The 20,222-nt window shown below is 48.1% G+C and overlaps 1 protein-coding gene across 9 annotated transcripts in view; it reads left to right on the top strand.

The window, feature by feature from the left end:
- Positions 1–20,222, top strand: part of AFF3 (ALF transcription elongation factor 3) — a 565,725-nt gene that overhangs the window by 435,010 nt on the left and 110,493 nt on the right. For all 9 annotated transcript variants that reach the window (XM_079110973.1, XM_079110972.1, XM_079110971.1 and 6 more), the window contains one exon: positions 17,889–17,940. In XM_079110973.1, the coding sequence (XP_078967099.1) occupies positions 17,889–17,940 (52 nt within the window). The remainder of the gene's footprint in view (positions 1–17,888; positions 17,941–20,222) is intronic.

The following is a 20,222-nucleotide window of genomic DNA, read 5'->3' as shown; positions in this document are numbered from 1 at the left end:
AAGAAATCGTTTTAAATTGTTTTGATTAACACAGATTAATCATACAAATTAACATACCATGATATTTCTATACACACGTCCAGCCGTGAACAGGTGCCTTGAGCATTTCCAGAGTGGAGAAACCTTGGCAGGTTGTTTCCTGAGACCGTTCATGGGCACTTTGGGTGCTGGAGGAAGCTGTCGGGCTCTGAGGGGTGAGAGTGACAGTCACTACGTAGAGCTGGTCTTGAGGCCGTAGTCGCTGGTGGTTGCTCAGTAAAAGGAGTGTTAAAGCCGGAGCAGACTGCTGCCTGGTCGCGTTGGTTCCTGGAGCAGGCATCCGCAGGCTCCTCACACCCCTTGTAGTGGGGTGTGACAGGATGAGTCCACTGCGTGTGATGATTTTTCAGTTGCCCGGGCACTGCCCCGAGGAAACCCATGAGGCAGGTAGCTAAGCAGACTCACGCGCAGATAAAGGTGCATGCACGGACGTGTGCGCAGCAGAGGGTGATTGACTAAGGTCACCGAGCAAGAAGAGGACGTGCCCTTTGGGGCAGCCTTCAAGGAAGAGGGCATCTAGCAGGAGAAACAGCCAGGCCAAGATTCAGAGACGTGGCTTGTTCCCATGTTGGGTTCGAAGGCCGGGACAGGGCAGCTGCTGAAGGGAGCTGAGGCCAACCCAGGAAGAGGCTGTGAGTCCTCAGAAGTGACAGGTATTGAGAATTGAAATTGTAGGTGGACCACAGCGAGATGGCTGATGGAGCCCCCAGAAAGGACTGAGGGAGGGACTTTTTTGTATTTTATTTATTTAGAGACAGGGTCTCACCGAGTTGCTTAGGGCCTCGCTAAGTTGCTGAAACCGGCTTTGAACTTGGCTCAGCCGCCGAGCTGCTGGAATGACAGGCGTGCGCCGCCGCAGCCGACTTGAGCTCTCTCTAAGCCCTGTGCTTTCTCGTACCGTTTGTTGACCCTTCGCTCAGAAGGATCCCGCCACCTCTCCACCCTGTAGGTCTGGGAGTGGGCCGCCCCTGTGGTTCTGCACCCCCAGTTCTGAGGGTTTAGCCTCCCTCTGTTGCCCTTGACCTGAGGCTACCACCTCACCACCACTACTTACGCAGCTAACTGATGAAACCAGCCCCCTCTGCTGCAGCGAGGAGTGCCCGTCTTGTCCCAGTGTCATTTCCCTAGCCTGACGCCGGCCAAAGATCATCAACAAATGCCCGGCCGGGGGTGTCATGGACTTGCCTGGTTCCCTCCCCAGGGAAACAAAACAAACAAATCAATACCAAATGCCTTCTTCTGTACTTCAGGTGTTTATTTTAAATGACAATGATAAAAGTGCCACAGCAGTAAGGGGTAAATTTGTTGTAGAAACACATTTCTTGGCCATATTTAAAAAAAAAAAAAAAAAAAAAATTCCTGGATCTTCTGTCTGTTCTGAGTTAATATCCCATATCCGCGGCACTCGGGATTCTTTCGAAAGCCCTGAAGCTGTTTGTGGCCTGGATAGGAAAACATAGCTGCGGAGCTCGGCACCAGTCTAGAGCTCCCAGAGAGCAAAGAGCATTTCTTACTCGTTGTTGACTCTGCCTCAGAAAGAGCCGTGCCTTGCACGTAGGGGGTCTGTGCGTGGTGGCTTGGTTGGCTGATGTTGCCGCAGACAGCAGAGCCTGCCCATGTGCCCAGGGGTTGAGGACCCAGTGCCGCCTCAAGTTGGTCAGACAGTCTCGCTCTGTGACGCCTCCTGATCCTCGGGAGCACCTGCTGCGGTGGGTACTTGCTGGGCAGTGAGATCACATGGAGGCAAAATGGTCCATCTAGGCGGCAGCCACTGGACCTAAACCCTCTGCCACCAATATCGCTCCTTCAGCATTGTTGTTGTTGGGTTTGCTTATCAGCCCCAGGTGCAGTGTAAAATCAGTTGCAAACCTGGGAACCTGGTAGAAGGGATAAAACCTGACTGGCTCTTCGCCGTGCAATGCCATCAGCTGGCAACCAGGCCCTCGGGTGTGGGGAGAGAGGAGAAGCAATGTAGGGCATGGCTGGAAAGACCCGTGTCCCAGTCCCGGGGAGGAGACCCACCTGCGCAGGCAGAATGGAGTCACGGGCCCTGGACAGGGAGGGCGCACCTAAGACGGAGGGGATTGTCAAAGCTGAATGTCACTCGCTCCATGGTGATGCTTAGTGTTGACCCTGGGAGCAAATGATTTCCTAGTGTTTTACTTAAAGACTCTGGACCGAGCCTCTTGGCTCATCAAAAATAGGGAAATCAGGAAGTCTGCCCTGGGTGGGGATCCTGACTGTTTGACTGTCTCCTGTCCTCCGTCAGTGGGGGGACACCAGGGCATCTGGCACAGTGGCTGAATCATCACGACTCCGCTGCTTATTTCCACAGGCAGGAGGTAGAAGCAAGAGGATGCTCCCATCAAAATCTGTCTCAAAAGTCTGCATCCCCACTTGACGTGTTTCACACAAATCATTTTCTTGGCACTTGAGATTCCTTTCTGCTGCCTGAAAGTCAAATAGGGGCGTGCGTGGAAAGAGGAACAGGGAACACGCGACTCACTTCTGCAGTCGCGCTCTCAGCCTTAAAACCCAGAATGCACACAAGGACGTGCCACAGCTTTCCTGGGAAGTGACCTTAGCTGCTCCTGGTGACCCTCTTCCCAACCCAGTAACAGGAACCCTCCTCTGCAGCAGATGTGGCATGGTCTGATTGACATGGTTAACTGGCACATTCTGTGTTGCCAGGAGCCCGACAGCCCACAAAAGGGTGTAGTTGGTGGGTGGAGCTTGTGTGTTGACTGAGTAACTGTGTCTCCCGTGGCAGCGCCAGTGGGGTGTGCCTGAAAGTGGTTTAGAACATTTAATATACGTGGCCTGATTTTCAAGCTAATTCACTTCAAAAAAAAAAAAGGAAAGAAAAAATAAGCGTGAATTAGTCCTGGTATATATGAGGCTTTTTTTTCTTTTTTGAGATTGTGCTTATTATATTTATATATTGAGGCCACCTGGATTAGTTTCCTAATGAAAAATTCTGGAAGTATCAGATATCATACACCCATTATTACGAAAGGAGTAGCATTAAAGCTGAATTCATGGAACTGTCTTAGTTGGAGGATCATATACCAATCTCCAAGTCCAATGAATAGCTAATAGGATGCTTTTTCTTTAATGTGAGACGTAGAAGTCTTTTCCTCCCCTTTACTCTTAAATGATCAGCTTATTATGCTTACCACCCCGAGGATTAGTGGATCCCTAGGAAAGCTTCAAATCACAAGAAGTCAAAAGTCCCGAGGGCGTCTGTTCCAGAAACTGCACCACTTGGCAGTTGAATCTCTGCAGAATCCAGTGCAGGATTGATCCCCATCACAGTCACAGGATCCAGAATGACCATCTCAGTCTGCACAATGTAGGACGAGGTCTTAAGATTCTTCAGTGACTCTTCAGTGACCCAGGAATGTCCTGATCAAAGAAGCAGCAGACTTTTTTCCCTCAGAACAAAATTGGGGGACTGAACTCAAGCAGAACAACTTTAATTTGTGCCTCTCGGGCCTTAATTCTCAGAACTGATGACCTCCCCCACAAACCAGGTACTCCTCCCACTGGAGTTATTGTTCAGGGGGCCTAGTAAGTGGGCTGTGTCCCACAAGTTGGAAAGGACATCCGAGGACTTGTAGTAGACACAGAAGCGAAGTCCAGAAGTGTCTTAAAGCCGGGAGAATAAACCTCGGAGAAGAGACAACAGGGCCAGGAGGGTCTGGCAAGGAGAGAAGGTGTCACCCGCAATCCCATAGCACTGATCACATCGTGAAGTTACTTTTCTGCCTCTACCCCAGGTAAACACTTGAGAGCAAAGGCTTTCTCAACTCAACATCTCTAGCACCAAGAGTGCACTCATCGGAAATGGTCAATAAATTAATAATCCCTGTTCTCTGTTAGAAAAAGTAAAGGAGACCTAAATTATAGCACAGTTACTATTATAAGATGGAATGGGTAATAAAATGCCAGTAGTAACATTGAATATTTACTGAGTAACTACTACATCTCACCAGGCACTATATATGTTTTCTTTCTTTTCCTCTTATTTCCCACAACACCCCTAGGTGGTAAACATTCTTGGTTTTCCATTTTGCAGATAAAGAAACTAAGGCAAAACAATTTTAGGTTCTTTGGACAAAGACATGCAACTAGTTTGTGGCAGAGTCCAGATACAAATTGGTAAACCAGACTTTCTGACTCCAGAGCTCATGCCTGAATTTTTAAACCTATCAGTCAGAGTTTGATCTGGGGAACCCGCTATAGGTGTTTCAAGTAGAAAGACACTTCACATAGGGAATGAGTGGCTTCCTAACCCATCAGGGGAGCTAGGGAAACTCAGGTCACCAAGCTAATGTGAAATCACTAATCAGTGAGGTGGCACATGCCTGTCATCCCAGCGGCTCAGGAGACGGAGGCAGGAGCATCACAAGTTCAAAGCCAGCCTCAGCAACAGTGAGGCACCAAGCTGCTCAGTGAGACCCTGTCTCTAAATAAAATACAAAACAGGGCTGAGGATGAGGCTCAGTAGTCAAGTGCCCCTGGGTTCAGTCCCTGGTACGAAAAAAAAAAAAAACACTAATCAGAAAGCCATTTCAGAGACTCTGTAAGTACGAGAATTACATAAAACTGCTAACGAAAATCTCAGATGTCTGCAGCACAAAAGGCCTGGGACCCTGGCAGAACCTCACGCCTGCCATCTCCTGAAGCACATGCACCTGCTTCCCTGTCCTGGGAGCACATGGTTCTGTTATCCTTCGGTTTTTGGAGTCCCATTCAAGTGCCTCTCGCTGGTGTCATCCTGCAGGCAGGATTCTGGGAAATGTAGTTCCCAGGCATCTAGCCCCTGTGACACAGCCGAGTGCTTTAAGGGAGGAACGGCATTGAGTCCCCTCCACCCAGGCAGCAGCACACTAACTCTGCCGCGCCATCTTGAAGAGTTCGGGGACTTCTCCAGAGAGCTTGAAAGCTGTGATCATCCGTGTCATCCCAGAGTCTGAGTAGCCCAGGAAGTGGTCTCAGATTCCCCCGCACTCCCTGTGGTTCCTAGAAGGATTCTGAAACTTATCGCAGTTTCTTAACTTACTAGCTGTTGTGGGGTCGTACCTTATCCGAGGCACTGAGGAAACACACCCCTCTCCTTAAGGCATTGGGTTTTTTTTAAAGGTGGGGAGAACTGCCAGGAAGGGATCCAGCCCAGGGCCTTGCACACGCTAGGCCTGTGCCCTACCACTGAGCTAGCCCAGCACCTTCGTATTTGAATGGAAGACAGCAGAAGAGGCACAGCCAAATGACACCATGCATGAGTTATGTACAGAGTTAGGTGAGACCTGGTGATTCTGTCCTGTCTGTGGACAGGGATGGCGTGAGTGGGAAGGTGATGATTCAGTGGGAACTAGGGCAGTGTGTCTTTTTTTTTTGAGGGGGCGGTAACAGGGGATGGAACACAAAGGCACTCATCCACTGTGCCACACCCCCAGCCCTGTTTTGTATTTTATGTAGAGACAGGGTCTCACTGAGTTGCTTAGCACCTCACTGTTGCTGAGGCTGGCTTTGAACTCGTGATCCTCCTGCCTCAGTCTCCCAAACAGCTGGGATCACAAGTGTGCATCCCCACACCCGGTGGCAGTGGGTCTCAACCATCACTGAAAGGCAGATCTGCTTGTGTCTTAATCCATCCAGGTTGTAATAACAAAATACCATAGCCTGGATAGCTTATAAACAACAAAAACGTATCTCTCATGGTTCTAGGAGCTGGGAAGTCCAAGATCAAGAAGCTAGACTGAGCATCTGTTGAGAATCCCCTTTTTGGTTCAGAGATGGCACCTCCTAGCTCAGTCTTTGTGGGATGGAAAGAACTCCAGGCAGAAAGAGCTCTTTGGGGTCCCTTTTATAAGGATACTGGTCCCATCCACGAGGACTGTGCTCTCATGACCTGATCACCTCTCAAAGGCCCACATCCTCATGCCATCCCATTGGTGATAGGTTTCAACCTATGGACTGAGGCGGACACTGACATTCAGCCCTTTGTAGCTCAATGACAATGCCAAAACCTGTGGCCAGTTCAAGACCCAAATCTCTGGGGCTGAGACCCACAGATCAGTATTTTTAAAAGAACCCCAGGCAGTGCTAAGCCCATCTCTGAGGACCCCTGGGAGGTCTTACTGTTGGCCACAGGTCATCCCATTTGTCATCAGTGGACAAACTACCCTGGAAGTCAAGGGCTTCATCCCAAGTCGAGAGCCCCTCTGACCTCCAGCTCTTCTGGCTTCATCCAGACCTGTGTCTGTAGCAGTCCCCTCACTTCACTTCAAATCACAGTCTCCACAGGGATTTTTCAAAGCCGGGTGCCCAGGTCCTGCCACAACGACTGGAGGAAGTGGGTGTGCGGTGGGAGCCAGACACTGATTTTTTTTTTTTTTTTAAAGATGCTCAAGTGATTCAAACATGCAGCCACATTTCGGAAGGACTGTTTTCACGCTCAGCAGCGACGTGGAAGCTTGGCGTAGCGTGCATTTGCTAATGAGCAGGTTACGCTTGGTTCTCTGGTCTAAGAGTTGATCAGTTCTAATAAATCTCTTCATGTGGGACTGTCTTAGCAACTAAATTATAAATGGCAGGAGCCTCAAAAAGGCAAAAACATTTGTTTCAAACCCAAGAACAAATCTCGACTTAATGAGGGCAAGACCCTTGTAGAGTGACTGCAGTCTTTCCATCAAAAGTTAGGAATCAGGGCCGGAGTTGCAGCTCACCGGCAGAGCGCTTGCCTAGCACGTGTGAGGCACTGGGTTCCGTCCTCAGTACCACATAAAAATAAATAAAAACAAAGGTATCGTGTCCGTCTACAACTAAAAATACTTTTTTTCCCAAAAAGTTATGAATTAAATAAGGAAACCATTAGTCGGAAAACAGAACAGGCAACCAGCTTACTAATTAACGATCCATTAATACTCATTATCACAGATTTGAGCCAAATAAATACGTACGTATCTAATTTCCCCTCTGTCTCGGTGCAGATTCCCCTTGAAAGAAGCATAAGTAAAGAAATGCCCAGAATCAAATCTGTCCAGCCAAGAAACCTTTACATCCCCGGGAAAGCACCCTCTGACCTCCCTTCCACTCTCTGCCGAGAACAGATCATGTTCTCTTACATGCTGTGCTGACGTTCAGTCCGCCTTAGCAGCTCAATTCTTTAATACCAAGAACATCAAGTTCAGAAACTAATTTTCTAGAAGTCCTTGTAACCAACAAAGATAGGAATTTTAAAAGCATCTTTGGGGAGAAAGCATTCCCTGTTAAAGTACCATTTCTAAGCCTCCAATGTCTTTTGATGGAAATGATAGAGTACACACAGCCCTCTTTCCCCGTAATTCCTTCAGGAGGGAGCAATTTCAAAGTCTAATGTGTTCGGAGAACACAGCTTCATCACCGCAGCCTGCACTGCCCTCAGTGGAAAATATGGAGCATTTTCTTGTTTTCACAGTCCCACGAACCACATGTGATGCTTGGGCCCTGGGATGTGCAAGAACTTGCAGGACCCAGCATTCCTGTTCTCTTAGCCAAAGGATCACTCTTGGGCTGCTCAGCTCCCCACAGCTAGACTTATAATTGCAAGGGAAAAGAACAACCAGCAAACTTTTTAAAATACACAACTTAAAAAATGTAAAACTCAGAAACTTTCAAGAACATCAGTGCTTTATCGTGTGCCTTTACTACATCCAAGAGAAATCAGCAAGAAATCAGAGTTCCAGATGCACAAACTTCCCTTGACAAGTGGTCAGAGTTTTACGAGATGTATTTACAAGGCTGCCTGCTGTTCTGTTTTCCTAGGGCGCGGGGCCTAAACACATTACCCTAATGAAGCAAACCCCTGTAGAGTTGTCTCTGCTTCTCAGTCCTTCTCCGCAGCCAGAGCTTACAGGTACATTGTGGTGAGCCATAAAAAGCCTTATCGGAATCAGCATCAAGATTGATCACTGAGATATTTAACAGACCAAATGGTCCTTTAGGACAAGATACCCACCAAGAATAGGAGGTCTGCAGAGATGTGTGTCGGTATTGATTTTGTGTCCAAAACCACCCCCACCTCCTCTCCAGACTCCAGGTCAGGAAGAGCTTTACTTCCACAGGCTTATACAGGAAGTTAGAGGAAATTGGGTCTGAAAAGAGGACAGAGGGCTGGGCGAGGTGGCACATGCCTACAATCCAGTCTCTTGAGAGGCTCAGGCAGGAGGATCGTGAGTTCCAAGATAGCCTCTGCAACTTAGTGAGGCCCTAAGCAACTCACAAGACCTTGTCTCTAAATAAAGTACAAAAAAAGGACTGGGGATGTGGCTCAGTGGTTAAGTGACCCTGAGTTCAATCCCTAGTACCAAAAAAAAAAAAAACCTGAGGACTTCGTGTGCTTAGGAAAATCATCAAACCTGGAGATTCGAATACCATCACCTTCTGACCAAAGCGTTTGGAGGCTGAGTTGTCCAGTGGGAAACTAGCCACCTGGGGCTGTTGAGCCCTTGAAATGTACATCCTATCATGCTGAAATATGTGGGCGTAAATAAAATATGTTATCAATGTTCATTCTACCTCTTTATTTTTGCTCTTTAAAATGTGATTCTTAGAGTATGTTACATTGCCAATTTTGGCACACATTCTGCTTCTGCAGACAGCTTGAATGGTGCCTGTCAATGCTTTCTCAAATATTGAGAGCAACCTTAAAGAAGAGACCCATCAAGTATTTAATACTAACCACCAGTTTGTCAGTTACTTATTGATACCTAACAAATTACCCCCGCATTTTAGTAGCTTAAAGCAACATCTACTACGTCATCGCTTCGGTGGGTCAGGAATCTGAGTGTGGTTCAGTGTCTCTCTGGCAGAGTGTCTGGCATCCTCAGAGGTGGCCCTGGGGACTCCTCACAGAGTCTGCTTTCAGTTGCTCATCTGGATGTAATACACCATTATAAGTGGGAGGTTAAGATCTAGGCCAGTGCTTCTCAAAGCATGGCCCCTGGGCCAGCCACCTGAGCATCACTTGGGGACTGATTAGAATTGTAATTTTAGAGACCACAGACCAAACCTGCTGAATCAGAAGCACGGAGGAGGGCCCAGCAATTAGTGTTTTAACAGGCCCTCTGGGGCTTCTAGCTTAGGTTGAAGTTTTAGTGGCCTAACTTTAATTTCTGAAATTCCCATGAAACTTCCTGTGTATCCTGGTACCTGGAATTTGGATTGCAGATTTATAAGACTTGAGCCTGAGGGTGAGGTTCTGTCCTACCCAGGGGAAAATTCTCCATGACATAGAACAACACTCAAATATAATTAAGAGTCTAAAAGTGCTACCACATCCATTTTCTAAATAAATCTTAGGATAACTGGCATGTCTTGCCTGGCATACATGGAATTGAAGACTCCACTCAGGGCTGCAGGCTCCTGTTGGATCTTGAGCCATTTACTCCAGTTTTATTTCCCACTGAGTCATATCAGATCAACCCCAGTGACCCTTCCCATTTTCCTGGACTTTCTGCCATTGACAAAAGCAAAGAGCCCATGAATCCAGAGCAATAAGATGATGTCGAGGGCATTTTATCCAATCATCACTTTAGCAATGTAGAAACCACATCCAGAGAGAGTAAAGGATTTGCCCAGGGTCTCAGAGATTGTTAGGGATGGGATTCAGACTGAATGCTGGCCATCTGGCAGCTGCCCTTTCAAAACTCATTCCACCACCCCAGACAGTAGTACCACTGACTTGAGCTTCCTTTATTCAGTGTAAATTCTCATCTTCCCTTGATTTCTATTCTGCTGTCAACACATAGATACGGCTCCAATCAGGAAAGGCCATTGATGGAGAATTTGAAGACTCACACTCTGCCTGTATTCCACCAGGGTTGGTGGGTTTCCTAAATGAGGCTGACTTTTGTAAGGGTCTTACAAGGTAGGAAATAAGAAGCTCTCTCCCAGGGAAGACAGGACATGGGAGCAGGTAGACTCAGCATGTACTTGGGAAAAGGGACTTAGAAGTTGTCATTTCTAAGGAAAAATAAGGTCATCAGTAGAAAAGGTACTCCTTCACCACAGGATGACCTTGGAAGAAGCAAAAGATCAGGTATGATTTGACAGACAACCAGAACAGGTCCTGGGAAAGAGGGAATCTGGGAAGGAGATATGTGTAAGCAAATACAATCATGCTATAATCCAAAATTACTTCAAAAGATGTAGAAATTCCTGGATCTGAAAACAACGGAGTTGGAACCTGCCTCTTAGATTATCTGGTCTACCCCTTCTTGTTCCTGGCTTTTCCGTTTACCTCCTGACTGAGTGATCTTACTTGCATCTTGGGTGCACTCAATCACCAAGGCCTCCACCAGCCCTCCTGGGTCTCCATTCTTCTACTTCTTAGAGCTGGAATATCATACACTCAATTATTCCTAACAATGGTAGAGCGGAAGGTGGTTGTTTGTTGATGAAAACTGGTACACACCTGTAATCCCAGCAGCTTGGGAGGCTGAGGCAGGAGGATCACAAGTTCAAAGCCAGCCTCAGCAACTTAGCAAGGCCTTAAGTAACTCAGTGAAACCATTTTTAAATAAAATATAAAGAAAGACTGAGTATATAGCTCAGTGGTTAAGTGCCCCTGGATTCAATCCCTGGTACAAAAAAAAAAAAAAAAAAGAAAGAAAGAAAATAACTCCAGGCAGATGGTAGCACCAACCCTAACAGTTGAGTGGACGTCAGAAAAAAACAAATGAGTGGTCTAATGTTCCCTCCCGTGTTCCAAGCAGCAGAGTTGACGACCTGGGAATACCTGCAGAGGGGTGTGCTTGCGTAATGAATAGGCTGTATCACACAATACTAATTGCTAGAGTAGATATTTGCATATATGAATATGTTTAATGGGGATTCATAAACATTTGTCTCTGGCTTTACATCTCAAATAGGTGGAGAGAGTAGCAGCTCCCTCCCACAGCAGACACAAATCTAAAAATCAAACAACCCAATTAAAACTCAGGTTATTTTAAAACCATTCAGATGAAGCCAAATGAAATGAACTTTAAAAGGCTAAAGGATTCAGATCTTCTAAGGGCCCCAAATGACAAGTAATTCAGGGGAAATCCTTCTAATTAAAAACCAGTGCTCTGTGAAACGACTACCTTTGCAGCGAAGGTAGTTAATGTGTTGGTATCCGTGTCGGATTCAGATGAGCGTCAGCAGCACAGGGCCGCCCGTTAAGGGCTGGCTGTTACTCCTGCTCCCGGAGATATCGGGGGCCTCTGAAAGGTGGGCATCAGCTACAACATAGATTCGTTTCTTGCTCGATTAAGAAAATAATGCACACAGGGAAGTTATGATAATCAGATGCTAAACTTGGAAGGGCTGTGTCAAATTCCTCCCTCTTCTGACAGCTTCCAAATTTACCTTTAAGGAGGCAGTTGCTTCTGCTAGGATTACATACGCAGGCACATCCCAATTTTGAGGCATGGAGAAAATGACATTGCCAACTTGAAAATCAGATGAGGGGGGAGCCAGCCCTGGGACATGCTTTCCACGGACAGGTGTCTGCCACTCACTGAACATTTGAGCCCATGAACAGGTCTGCAGTCAGGGGCTTCAACACTGTTTCTGACTTCCACCTTTCACTTTCAAAAAGGAAAGGCCCACCTAAGCCAGGACATGGAGGGCTGCAAGGGACATGTGTGTCCTTGGGTCCCTCTTTGGAGTTCTGAGGGCATCTCCTGTCTCACCCTTGCCTCTGCTTTCTCCCTGCCTGAGTGCACATGCCCATTCAGAGGCTCAAAGCCCTCTGACCCCCGTACCCAGAATCAGGGAATGTTTCTAACATGCCTGGGACAGTAATTTCAAGAAGCTGTTGTCCAACACAGAACCCAAGTGGAAAATGGATAGAATCTCAATCAACTGCACACTTTTAAAGCTCCTGCTGGCCTCCCGTGGGTGCCACGGCTCTCAGGTACCTGGCTCAGACTGCAGTGACGTCACCATGAGATGCTCAGTCCCTGACAGGAGTGTGACAGCTCTTCAGGTGTTAAGACCATAAAGTCCAGGTCTCTCAACACCGCTGGCTGCGCTTCTGCTCTCTGGGCTCAATTTTAAAAGTTCGATTTGAGTCCCCTCTCTTCTCAGGCCCTACTAAGAGACTAATGGCCATGTGGCCAACCCCTGGCTCCCGGGCAGACTTCCCTGGGCTTGCGGCTGCAGGCACATTTTCTGCCCTCTAGACATGAGGCCTCTTTAGACCAGTCAACATGGCAGGGATCATAACCTAAAACGCATTTCCCTCCACGCCCACCAGGGGGCATCATTCCAAAAGGCCCAAAGGCTGTAATCCCAGCAGCTGGGAGCAGAGGCAGGAGGATCACGAGTTCAAAGCCAGCCTCAGCAACAGCGAGGGCTAAGCAACTCAGTGAGGCCTTGTCTGTAAATGAAACACAAAATAGGACTGGGGGTGTGGCTCAGTGGTAAAACAGTTGCCTGGCACAGTGAGGCCCTCATAAAAATAAAATAAAGGTATTGTTTCACCTACAACCAAAATATATCTTAAAAAAAAGTAGAACTGGGGATGTGGCTCAGTGGTCGCACGCCCCTGGGTTCAATCTCCAGTGCCAAATAAATAAATAAATAAATAGACCTGAAAGGACCACAAATAGCTTAGTTTTAAGGATTTATTACAAAGATACCTCGACTTCTTTACCCATGAATTTCAGTGCTGTGTGGCCTGGTTCCTTCATAGGTAAAAAGGGGGTATGGTCATCCCTGGATACTCATGGGGGAATGGCCCCAGGGCCTCCCTCAGGAACCAAATTCTGTGGACGTTCAAGTTCCTTACATAAAATGTTTTGCATGTAACCTGCACATAACCTCTAAATTACTTATAGTATCTTGTAATTGCTACTTCAGTTTAAATGCTGTATGAATAGGTGTCTATTGTGTAGCAAATAATGGAAAGGAAGAAGCCTACGTGTTCAAGACAAATGCACTCTTTTTTTCAGATATTTTTCATCTGCAGTTGGTTTAATCTGTGAATAGGGACCCTTCAACCCGGAGGGCCAACCGTGTTTGTAGAAATGAACTCTGACTGAATGCACCTCTGCCAGATCCAGCGCTAAGCACTCTCCATGGAGTGTGCAGTGAGCACTCTGAAAAGCCCTTTGCAGCAGGTTCCACCTTGTCTGGCTAGTTGAGTAGCAGAGCCAGAATTCATCCTGGGCAGCGTGACCCCAGAGTCCATGCTCTGACCTCTGAAGCGTGCCACACCCCCATCTGTAGAAATTACCCTGGGGTTGAACAAGGTGATGTCTAGAAAGTGCTTGGCTAGTCCATTCAGGGAGCATCCATTCAACCATGAGAGCTGCTCCTGTGCGTCTGGGGTTCCCTTGCCTGGAAGGGTTTTCCGGGTGGGAAGGGAAGGAACTAGAAGGGAGGGTGCTCCGTAGGTTGGCATCACCAACGGAGGAGGCCTGGGGGAGGGGAGGGGTGTAGAGGGTGCCGTGAGAGCCAGGAGATGCCCGAGCAGACCTCGCTCTTGGGTTCAGGAGACCAATCCCAAACTCTGTCCTATCTCTGCAGAGCATCCATCTTTGCCCTGCTTTATCGAAAGTGTCCGAAATCCCTGTCCCCTGTCCAGGGCCTAACAGCACTCAAATTTCACTGCCCTTTTACTCTTGGTTTAACATTTTTGTTTGTTTTCTAATAATGTTGTTTTCCTTTTGGAAAAGACAGATAATAAAAACGTTCCCCAGGGACAAGAGTAGGTCAGGGGCACAAGCACAGCAATGCCAGGTGTGTGGAGCTGTGACCCACAGCCTTCTTGCCACATGCCAAACACAGGCAGGTCTGAGGGTCCCAGGAGTGACATTGCTCTTCTCTTCCCTCTCTAACCAAGTTCCATGGTTTGGCTATGACCTCAAAATATTTCTCATTCTCAGGCTGAGAGTCCACTCTGATATGTTCAGCCTTAAAAATGGAGGCCCTCACTCCTTGGTTTATACCCAAAGGACTTAAAATCAGCATACTACGGTGACACAGCCACATCAATGTTCATAGCTGCTCAACTCACAATAGCCAAGCTATGGAACCAACCTAGGTGCCCTTCAACAGATGGATGGATAAAGAAAATGTGGTACATAGACCCAATGGAATATTACTCAGCCTTAAAGAATAATGAAATCATGACATTTGCAGGTCAATGAATGGGACTGGAGAATATCATGCTAAGCAAAATAAGCCAAAGCCAAAAAACCAAAGGCCAAATGTTTTCTCTGATAAGCAGATTCTGATCCATAGTGGGGCGGGGGCTAGGGAGGAATGAAGGAGCTTTGGATTGGGCAGAGGGGAGTGAGGGGAGGGAAGGAGTGGGGGCGTGGGGATGGGAAGGGCAGTGGAATGAGACAGACAGTATTACCCTACATGCATACGTGACTACTCTACCCATGTGACTCAGCCCCATGTACAGCCCAAGGAAGGAGAAGCTGTGCTCCGTTCGTGTACATGTGTCAAAGTGCATTCTGCTGTCAGGCATAACCAGTTGGAACACATTTTTAAAAATGGAGGGCTTTGTGAATGTTGAAGCAGAGTTGAGTGTGGCAGAAGGGGATCCGAGCCCAGGGACCGCTGGCCACCGTCGGAAGAGCGTGTGTTCTCGGACTGCATGCAGCATTGAGCCTCAGCGTGGACCGTTGTCTCGGGGCCGGGGTGCACTGTGGCCGTGCTGACCGTCCAGGTGGCTCCATGTTTTGGTGCAGCCCCACCAGGGCTGCTGTGGGACTCTGTAGTCTGCTCCATGTGGTGCTCCTGTGGACGTCTTCTCGTATTCTCAGAGATTCTGAGGTCTCCCTGGACTTGAACTTCTCTGCTGGGGTTTGGATATGGTTTGGTTCTCCAAAGGTCCATGTCCTGGAAGCTTGGTCTGCAGAGTGGTCATGCTGGGAGCCCGTGGGACCTCAAGGAGCTGGGCCCAGTGTTAGGTAGTTAGGTTTCTGAGCGCTTCGCCCTCAGAAGGGATTTGTGCTGGTCTTACGGAGCAAGTTAGTTCCTACCAGCCTGAATCCCTCTCTGGCTTCCCGTCTCACTATGTGATCTCTACCATACTATCACTCTATTGTGATATAGCCAGGGGAGCCCTCACCAGAGATCAAACAGATGAGACCACCCCATCTTGGACTTCTAGCCTCCACAACTGTTAACTAAATAAGCTTCTTTTCTTTATAAAGTTACCCAGCCTCAGGTGTTTTTCTATAGTGGAAGAACACAGACTAATACATATGATTCTTTGTTTGTAGACCTTAGCCAGAAACACAATAAATTCATTGTTTTAAAAATATGAGTTAGAACTTAAGTGATTGAGAGATTATTGTGCACAAAGCAATGTGGAACCCTGGCTGCTTTTCTTCTGGAAATACTGACAAAAGTAGAGGAGTTTCATTATTAGAAATGCCCGCAAACCCAGAGGTAATGACTTGCTTAGGGTCAGGGGGTGTGAGGGGCAATGTGAGAATCAAATAGCTGTGTATTTATGTGTTGATTCTTGTCTTAATCTGTTTTCTGTTGCTATGACAAAATACCTAAGACCAGGTCATTTATAAAGAATAGTGATTTATTTGACTTATGGTTCTGGAGGCTAAAAAGTCCCAAGAACCTGGCGCTGGCTTCTGGCGGGGGGCCTTCTTGCTGCATTGTAACATGGCGGAGAGCATCATGTAGAGAGACGAGGCCAGCAAGCTAGCACACATCTTTCTTCCTTTTCCTCTAAAGTCACTAACGCCATCGTGGGAGTCCTACCCTCGTGGACTTACCTAACCACAGTCCCCTCACAAGGGCCCCGTCTCCAAATGCCATCCTCGTCTGGCTCTGGGGATTGACGTTCCAAAACATGAACGACAGAGGATCACATCCAAGCCATAGCAACCCGTTTAGGACATGCGCGACTTAAACGAGGGTCACTCTGCTCCCTACTTAGAAGAGCACCTCACGCGGTCTTTGCCACGGTGGTGGCTTGGTGCGCTGCTGGCCTGGTGGGTGGCCGGGTGAAGTCCCCTGGGCTGGTGCGCAGCCGGGCTAAGGCCCTGCTTCAGGACTCACCGGGCTCCTTGCTCTGGCTGGCGCTGGTCTTCAGAGCTGTGCACACTCTGCACGTACGAAGGTCATGTTTCCCAGTCGCCCTCCATGACCCCAGGGGTGGTCACACGGATGGTGCGTGTGTCCCGCCCTCTCCCCTTGCCCACCACTCTGAGGACACTCAGCGCCTGCCTGCGTCCTGGAGCTTAGACCAGCTCGCACTGGCAGTGCACCGCAAAAGAAGAGGCGACGGGCGGAGGCAAGAAACGGCGCCCTTTCTGGTCTTTTAAATCCGAAAGGCATCTGTGCCTTGGCAGAACACAGTCCGGGGGAAAGTGCCGAGACCCCGCTAACAAACGGGATTGTCACCGCGCTCGTCACTGGGGACTCAGGACAAAGGAAGCACAGGCCCTTCCCTAGGTTATTCCAGCCAGCGCTCTAATAAATCACCACGGTGGCCCTTCTCTGTGCAGCCGCGAGTGTGAGTCCGTGAAGTGAAGGAAACAAATGACCTGCCAGCTGTACAGCGTGACGTCGGGGTGTGCGTGTGCCTGGGGTGCGAGGACCAGGGCCTCGGGAGGGTCGAGTGGCCTGCGGGGACACAGATTCCATGTCCTGCTGGAAGTGGCTTCCGTCGTCGTCGGAAGCGACAGGAATTTCTTAGTCCTGCTCTCCATTTTTCTGTGCTGTGAAATGGGAGAAGCAAATTTATCTCACAGACTCTAAAGCAGGATCAGACGTTCAAGGTTGCCTGTTTACAAGTAGAGGTGTGGGGTCGGCGGGAGAGGGACGTTCAGGAACCTGGGCACACAGCTGGAGCTGCTCCGGGTCTACACGCTGCCCTGCTTCGTCACAAACGTCACTCCCAAAAATCATAAAAACATTCACAGGCGTCTCCTGGCGATAGGCCCGTCGCTGGCGTTTGAGGTGCACCAGACCCATGCTGGGGGACAGTCTTGGGAAGCCGACTTCAGGGGCGTCCCTGAGCCCAAGGGCTCAGCGACCTTCAAACTGGCATGTGGAGCCCCAGCTCCGTGCAGCGTGGGCCTACAGGACAGCTCTGCTGGTTCCGGGCTCCTTCCAGAAGGCCTTTGTGAATAAGATTTCTTTTTAAATGAATCCATCTGAACACTTCCATTAAATAAAGAAATAACTCAGCCATGCTGATAAAAAATACAGTTTTCCATCCTCGGAAACAATAGGGGCTGAGGTTGTATTTCTTTTTTTCCTCTCTTAGCTTTAATGGACTCCCTGGCTCTGTCGGGAGAGGCCCGAGGCACCTGGAGCAGGTGGGGAGCAGGCGCTCGGGCTGGTGTCTTCTCCAGCCCTCACTAGACAGGCGGAAGACCAAAGCTGGGTTGCTCACTGCTCAAGTTCATTATCCATGGCTCTCAGCAAAGTGCTGCTCAGTCTCCTTTTCTTTACCACAAATGCCCTCCCCCCAGCAGGCAGGCTCAGGACTCAGCCCAGCACCTGGACAGGAAGAACAACAAGCAAGTAATGGTGGAATTAAAACCGCCCAGGGAAAAGCCCCCTTTGGTTCTCTTTGTCTGAATCCCCTCCTTCTCAAGACTCCCCATCCCGTCCTGTGATTGCCACCAAGGCCGATTCTCACCATGCCACTGTCTGCTGTTTCCTAAGTGGCTCAGAGCAAAAGCCCTTCAGAGAGAAAGAGGGAAAAAAAATTAGGAAGTCAAGCAGACGTATTATTACTGAAACGTTGCTCTTATAAAGGTGACATTGTTGGTGTTAAGCGATGTTGAACCCACTAAGTGTCTGTACCTCTCTGTCCCTCCTTTCAGGATGCTGGAAGATGACCTTAAGCTAAGTAGCGATGAAGAAGAGAGTGAGCAGGTAAGACGTTCTTGTCTGTCGCCGTCCTGTGGGTGGGACAGGGCTGCCACTCACCCAGCTGACTCTGCTGGACGTGAGCTGAGTGGCGGAGATGGGATTGTGCTTCTCTGGAAGGTTCCATTGATTATGCACCTCTATGCAGTTGGGCCAGTCTGTTGAAATACCTTGGCCTTAATCACCCTTAAAACGTTAATTCTGTGACGTCCTGTGACATGGAGACCAACAACTACCATATATTTACAAGAAAACTGACCAGGATCTGGCTTCCCTGGGCAATCAAGCTCTTTTTGCTTCCTTTATTCCTTCCTCCCTCTCCCCACCCCTACCACCTTTTCTTTTTCTTTTTTCCTTTCTTATTTTTCTTTCTTGGCAAAGCTAACCAGCCTTCTAGAGATCAAACACGTGACCTTAAGCTCCTCAGCATGCAGCCGGCAAGCTGTAACATTAAATATGGAGAAGCCTTATACAGATATTATTAACATTGAGAAGCAGCAAATGTAGAGGTGAGCTAAAATGATGAATAAAAAATAATCACGCTCAGTCCGGGCTGTTTGTCTTAAATGATAAATGTGCTTGAAATATTCTCCCTCGGTGTTGATTTATCAGCTCGAGACATCCGTCAGGGGGGTTATAAATACTCTTCTGATCAGTCAGTTAAGGTGAAAAAATATCCACTCAGCATTCATCACTTCCACTCTGGCGTCTCAGAAAATGCTGGTATTGTAAAGCGAGTTTGAAAACACCGAGCCAGGTTTTCCTGCGCTTCTGTTTCCTTTCTCTCATCACCTGGACTGCATGTTGTCAAGTTTGGATAAACAGGATGGGTGGAAAGGCAGTTTAGGGAAGGTTGGGGTTTTTTTGTTTGTTTGTTTGTTTGTTGTGGTTTTTTTTTGTTTGTTTGTTTTTTTGTAATAAGTCATTTTTACATGCAATACCAAATGCCTGTGCCACTCAGTTGCTTTGAAAGTGGCCAACTGGATGCCAAGGTGCCGGGGAATGCTGCATGGGTGATCTGCTGTTCAGACCTGAAAATACAAATAATGCAGACAGAGCAGGAAGTGGGGGGGGGGGGGGTTAAGGGGAAAGGAGGGTTTCCAGGAAGAGTGAGCAGAATGTGGCCCTGGGGTCACCACTGGGGGGTCCTCTCCTTGTAAGGGAAGCTGGGGCACTGAGGGTGTGAGATGGGCCCCACAGATCTGGAAACCAGATTGGCTAGCGGAGAACACCCGGGTGAGGGAAGGCCGGCAGGAAGGTTTGCGTTGGCCACAAGTGGATTCATTTCTTTCCGGGCGTGCACACTGAGCAGGAGACACCCACAGCACGACTCCGTACGCTCCGCGGTCGAGTAGGACGGTCTCACTCCTAACTTTGGTTTCTCATCCGTCTGACTACAAGCAGACCATTTCATCTCTTTTGAGGCTCAGATAGGCACAGTAAGGATTCAGTTCTGTCAAAAGTGTAAATCGGGTATGGTTTATAGTAGCAAAAAAGATTCACAGGCTATTTTATCTAGCAAACTTTTCTTAATTGGGAATAGTGATGTGCCTGTAGGTTCTCTAAAGCAGGCAGAAGTTTCAGTGGACTCCGTTGCTTTATTGGCTATTCCCTTCCACCCTCTAGCCGCTGATAACCTTCTACTGTGACTGTACAAGTCGGGCCCTTTCTTCTTGCTTATACGACCCCTTCCTATTTTGCAATGAAAGGGACTGACAGGATGAATTATTTTATACAGTAATCCCTACCTCGGATTCAAGACCCCAGACGGTGGTTCTCTGTGCAGTTTGATTCTTCAGCACTAATTCTATTAAGTTGTCCTACTTTGGCCTGATTCTAGCCTAATCACAAAATCGTAATTTCCCACCTTTACAAAAGACTATTGATATGTTGTTTCCCCACCCCCCAGACCAAAATAAGATTTTCCCCTGAAATAATGCAGCCTGCGTACTTAGGCAACACAGAGAAGCACGCTTCACTTCTCTGGCATCGTGAGATGACTAAACATTTACCCTAAGTGATCTCTCCTGGTGTAATTGGAATTTGTCCCCTACCCAAAAAGCTTTTGAAAACTTCCTATGTGTGTCCCTACTTTAGTAAGCACATATACAGAGGTCCTCAGCCTCATCTTCCATGACTCCTGGTTGTCTCTGTGCATGTTGGTCGGCCGGCCTGCACAGGCACTGTAATACAGACTCCCACGTGAGCTCTAGGTCCTTCACCTGTTGGCCCTTCTGCAAAGATCCTAGGACTCTTGGTGTGCTTGGATGCTCCCATCTGATGCTGCC

This window comes from Sciurus vulgaris, assembly GCF_902686455.1.
Source record: "Sciurus vulgaris genome assembly, chromosome: 14".
Taxonomy (NCBI): domain Eukaryota; kingdom Metazoa; phylum Chordata; class Mammalia; order Rodentia; family Sciuridae; genus Sciurus; species Sciurus vulgaris.
The sequence above is the reverse complement of the archived record's forward strand: the minus strand, read 5'-3'. Positions and strand labels throughout refer to the sequence as shown.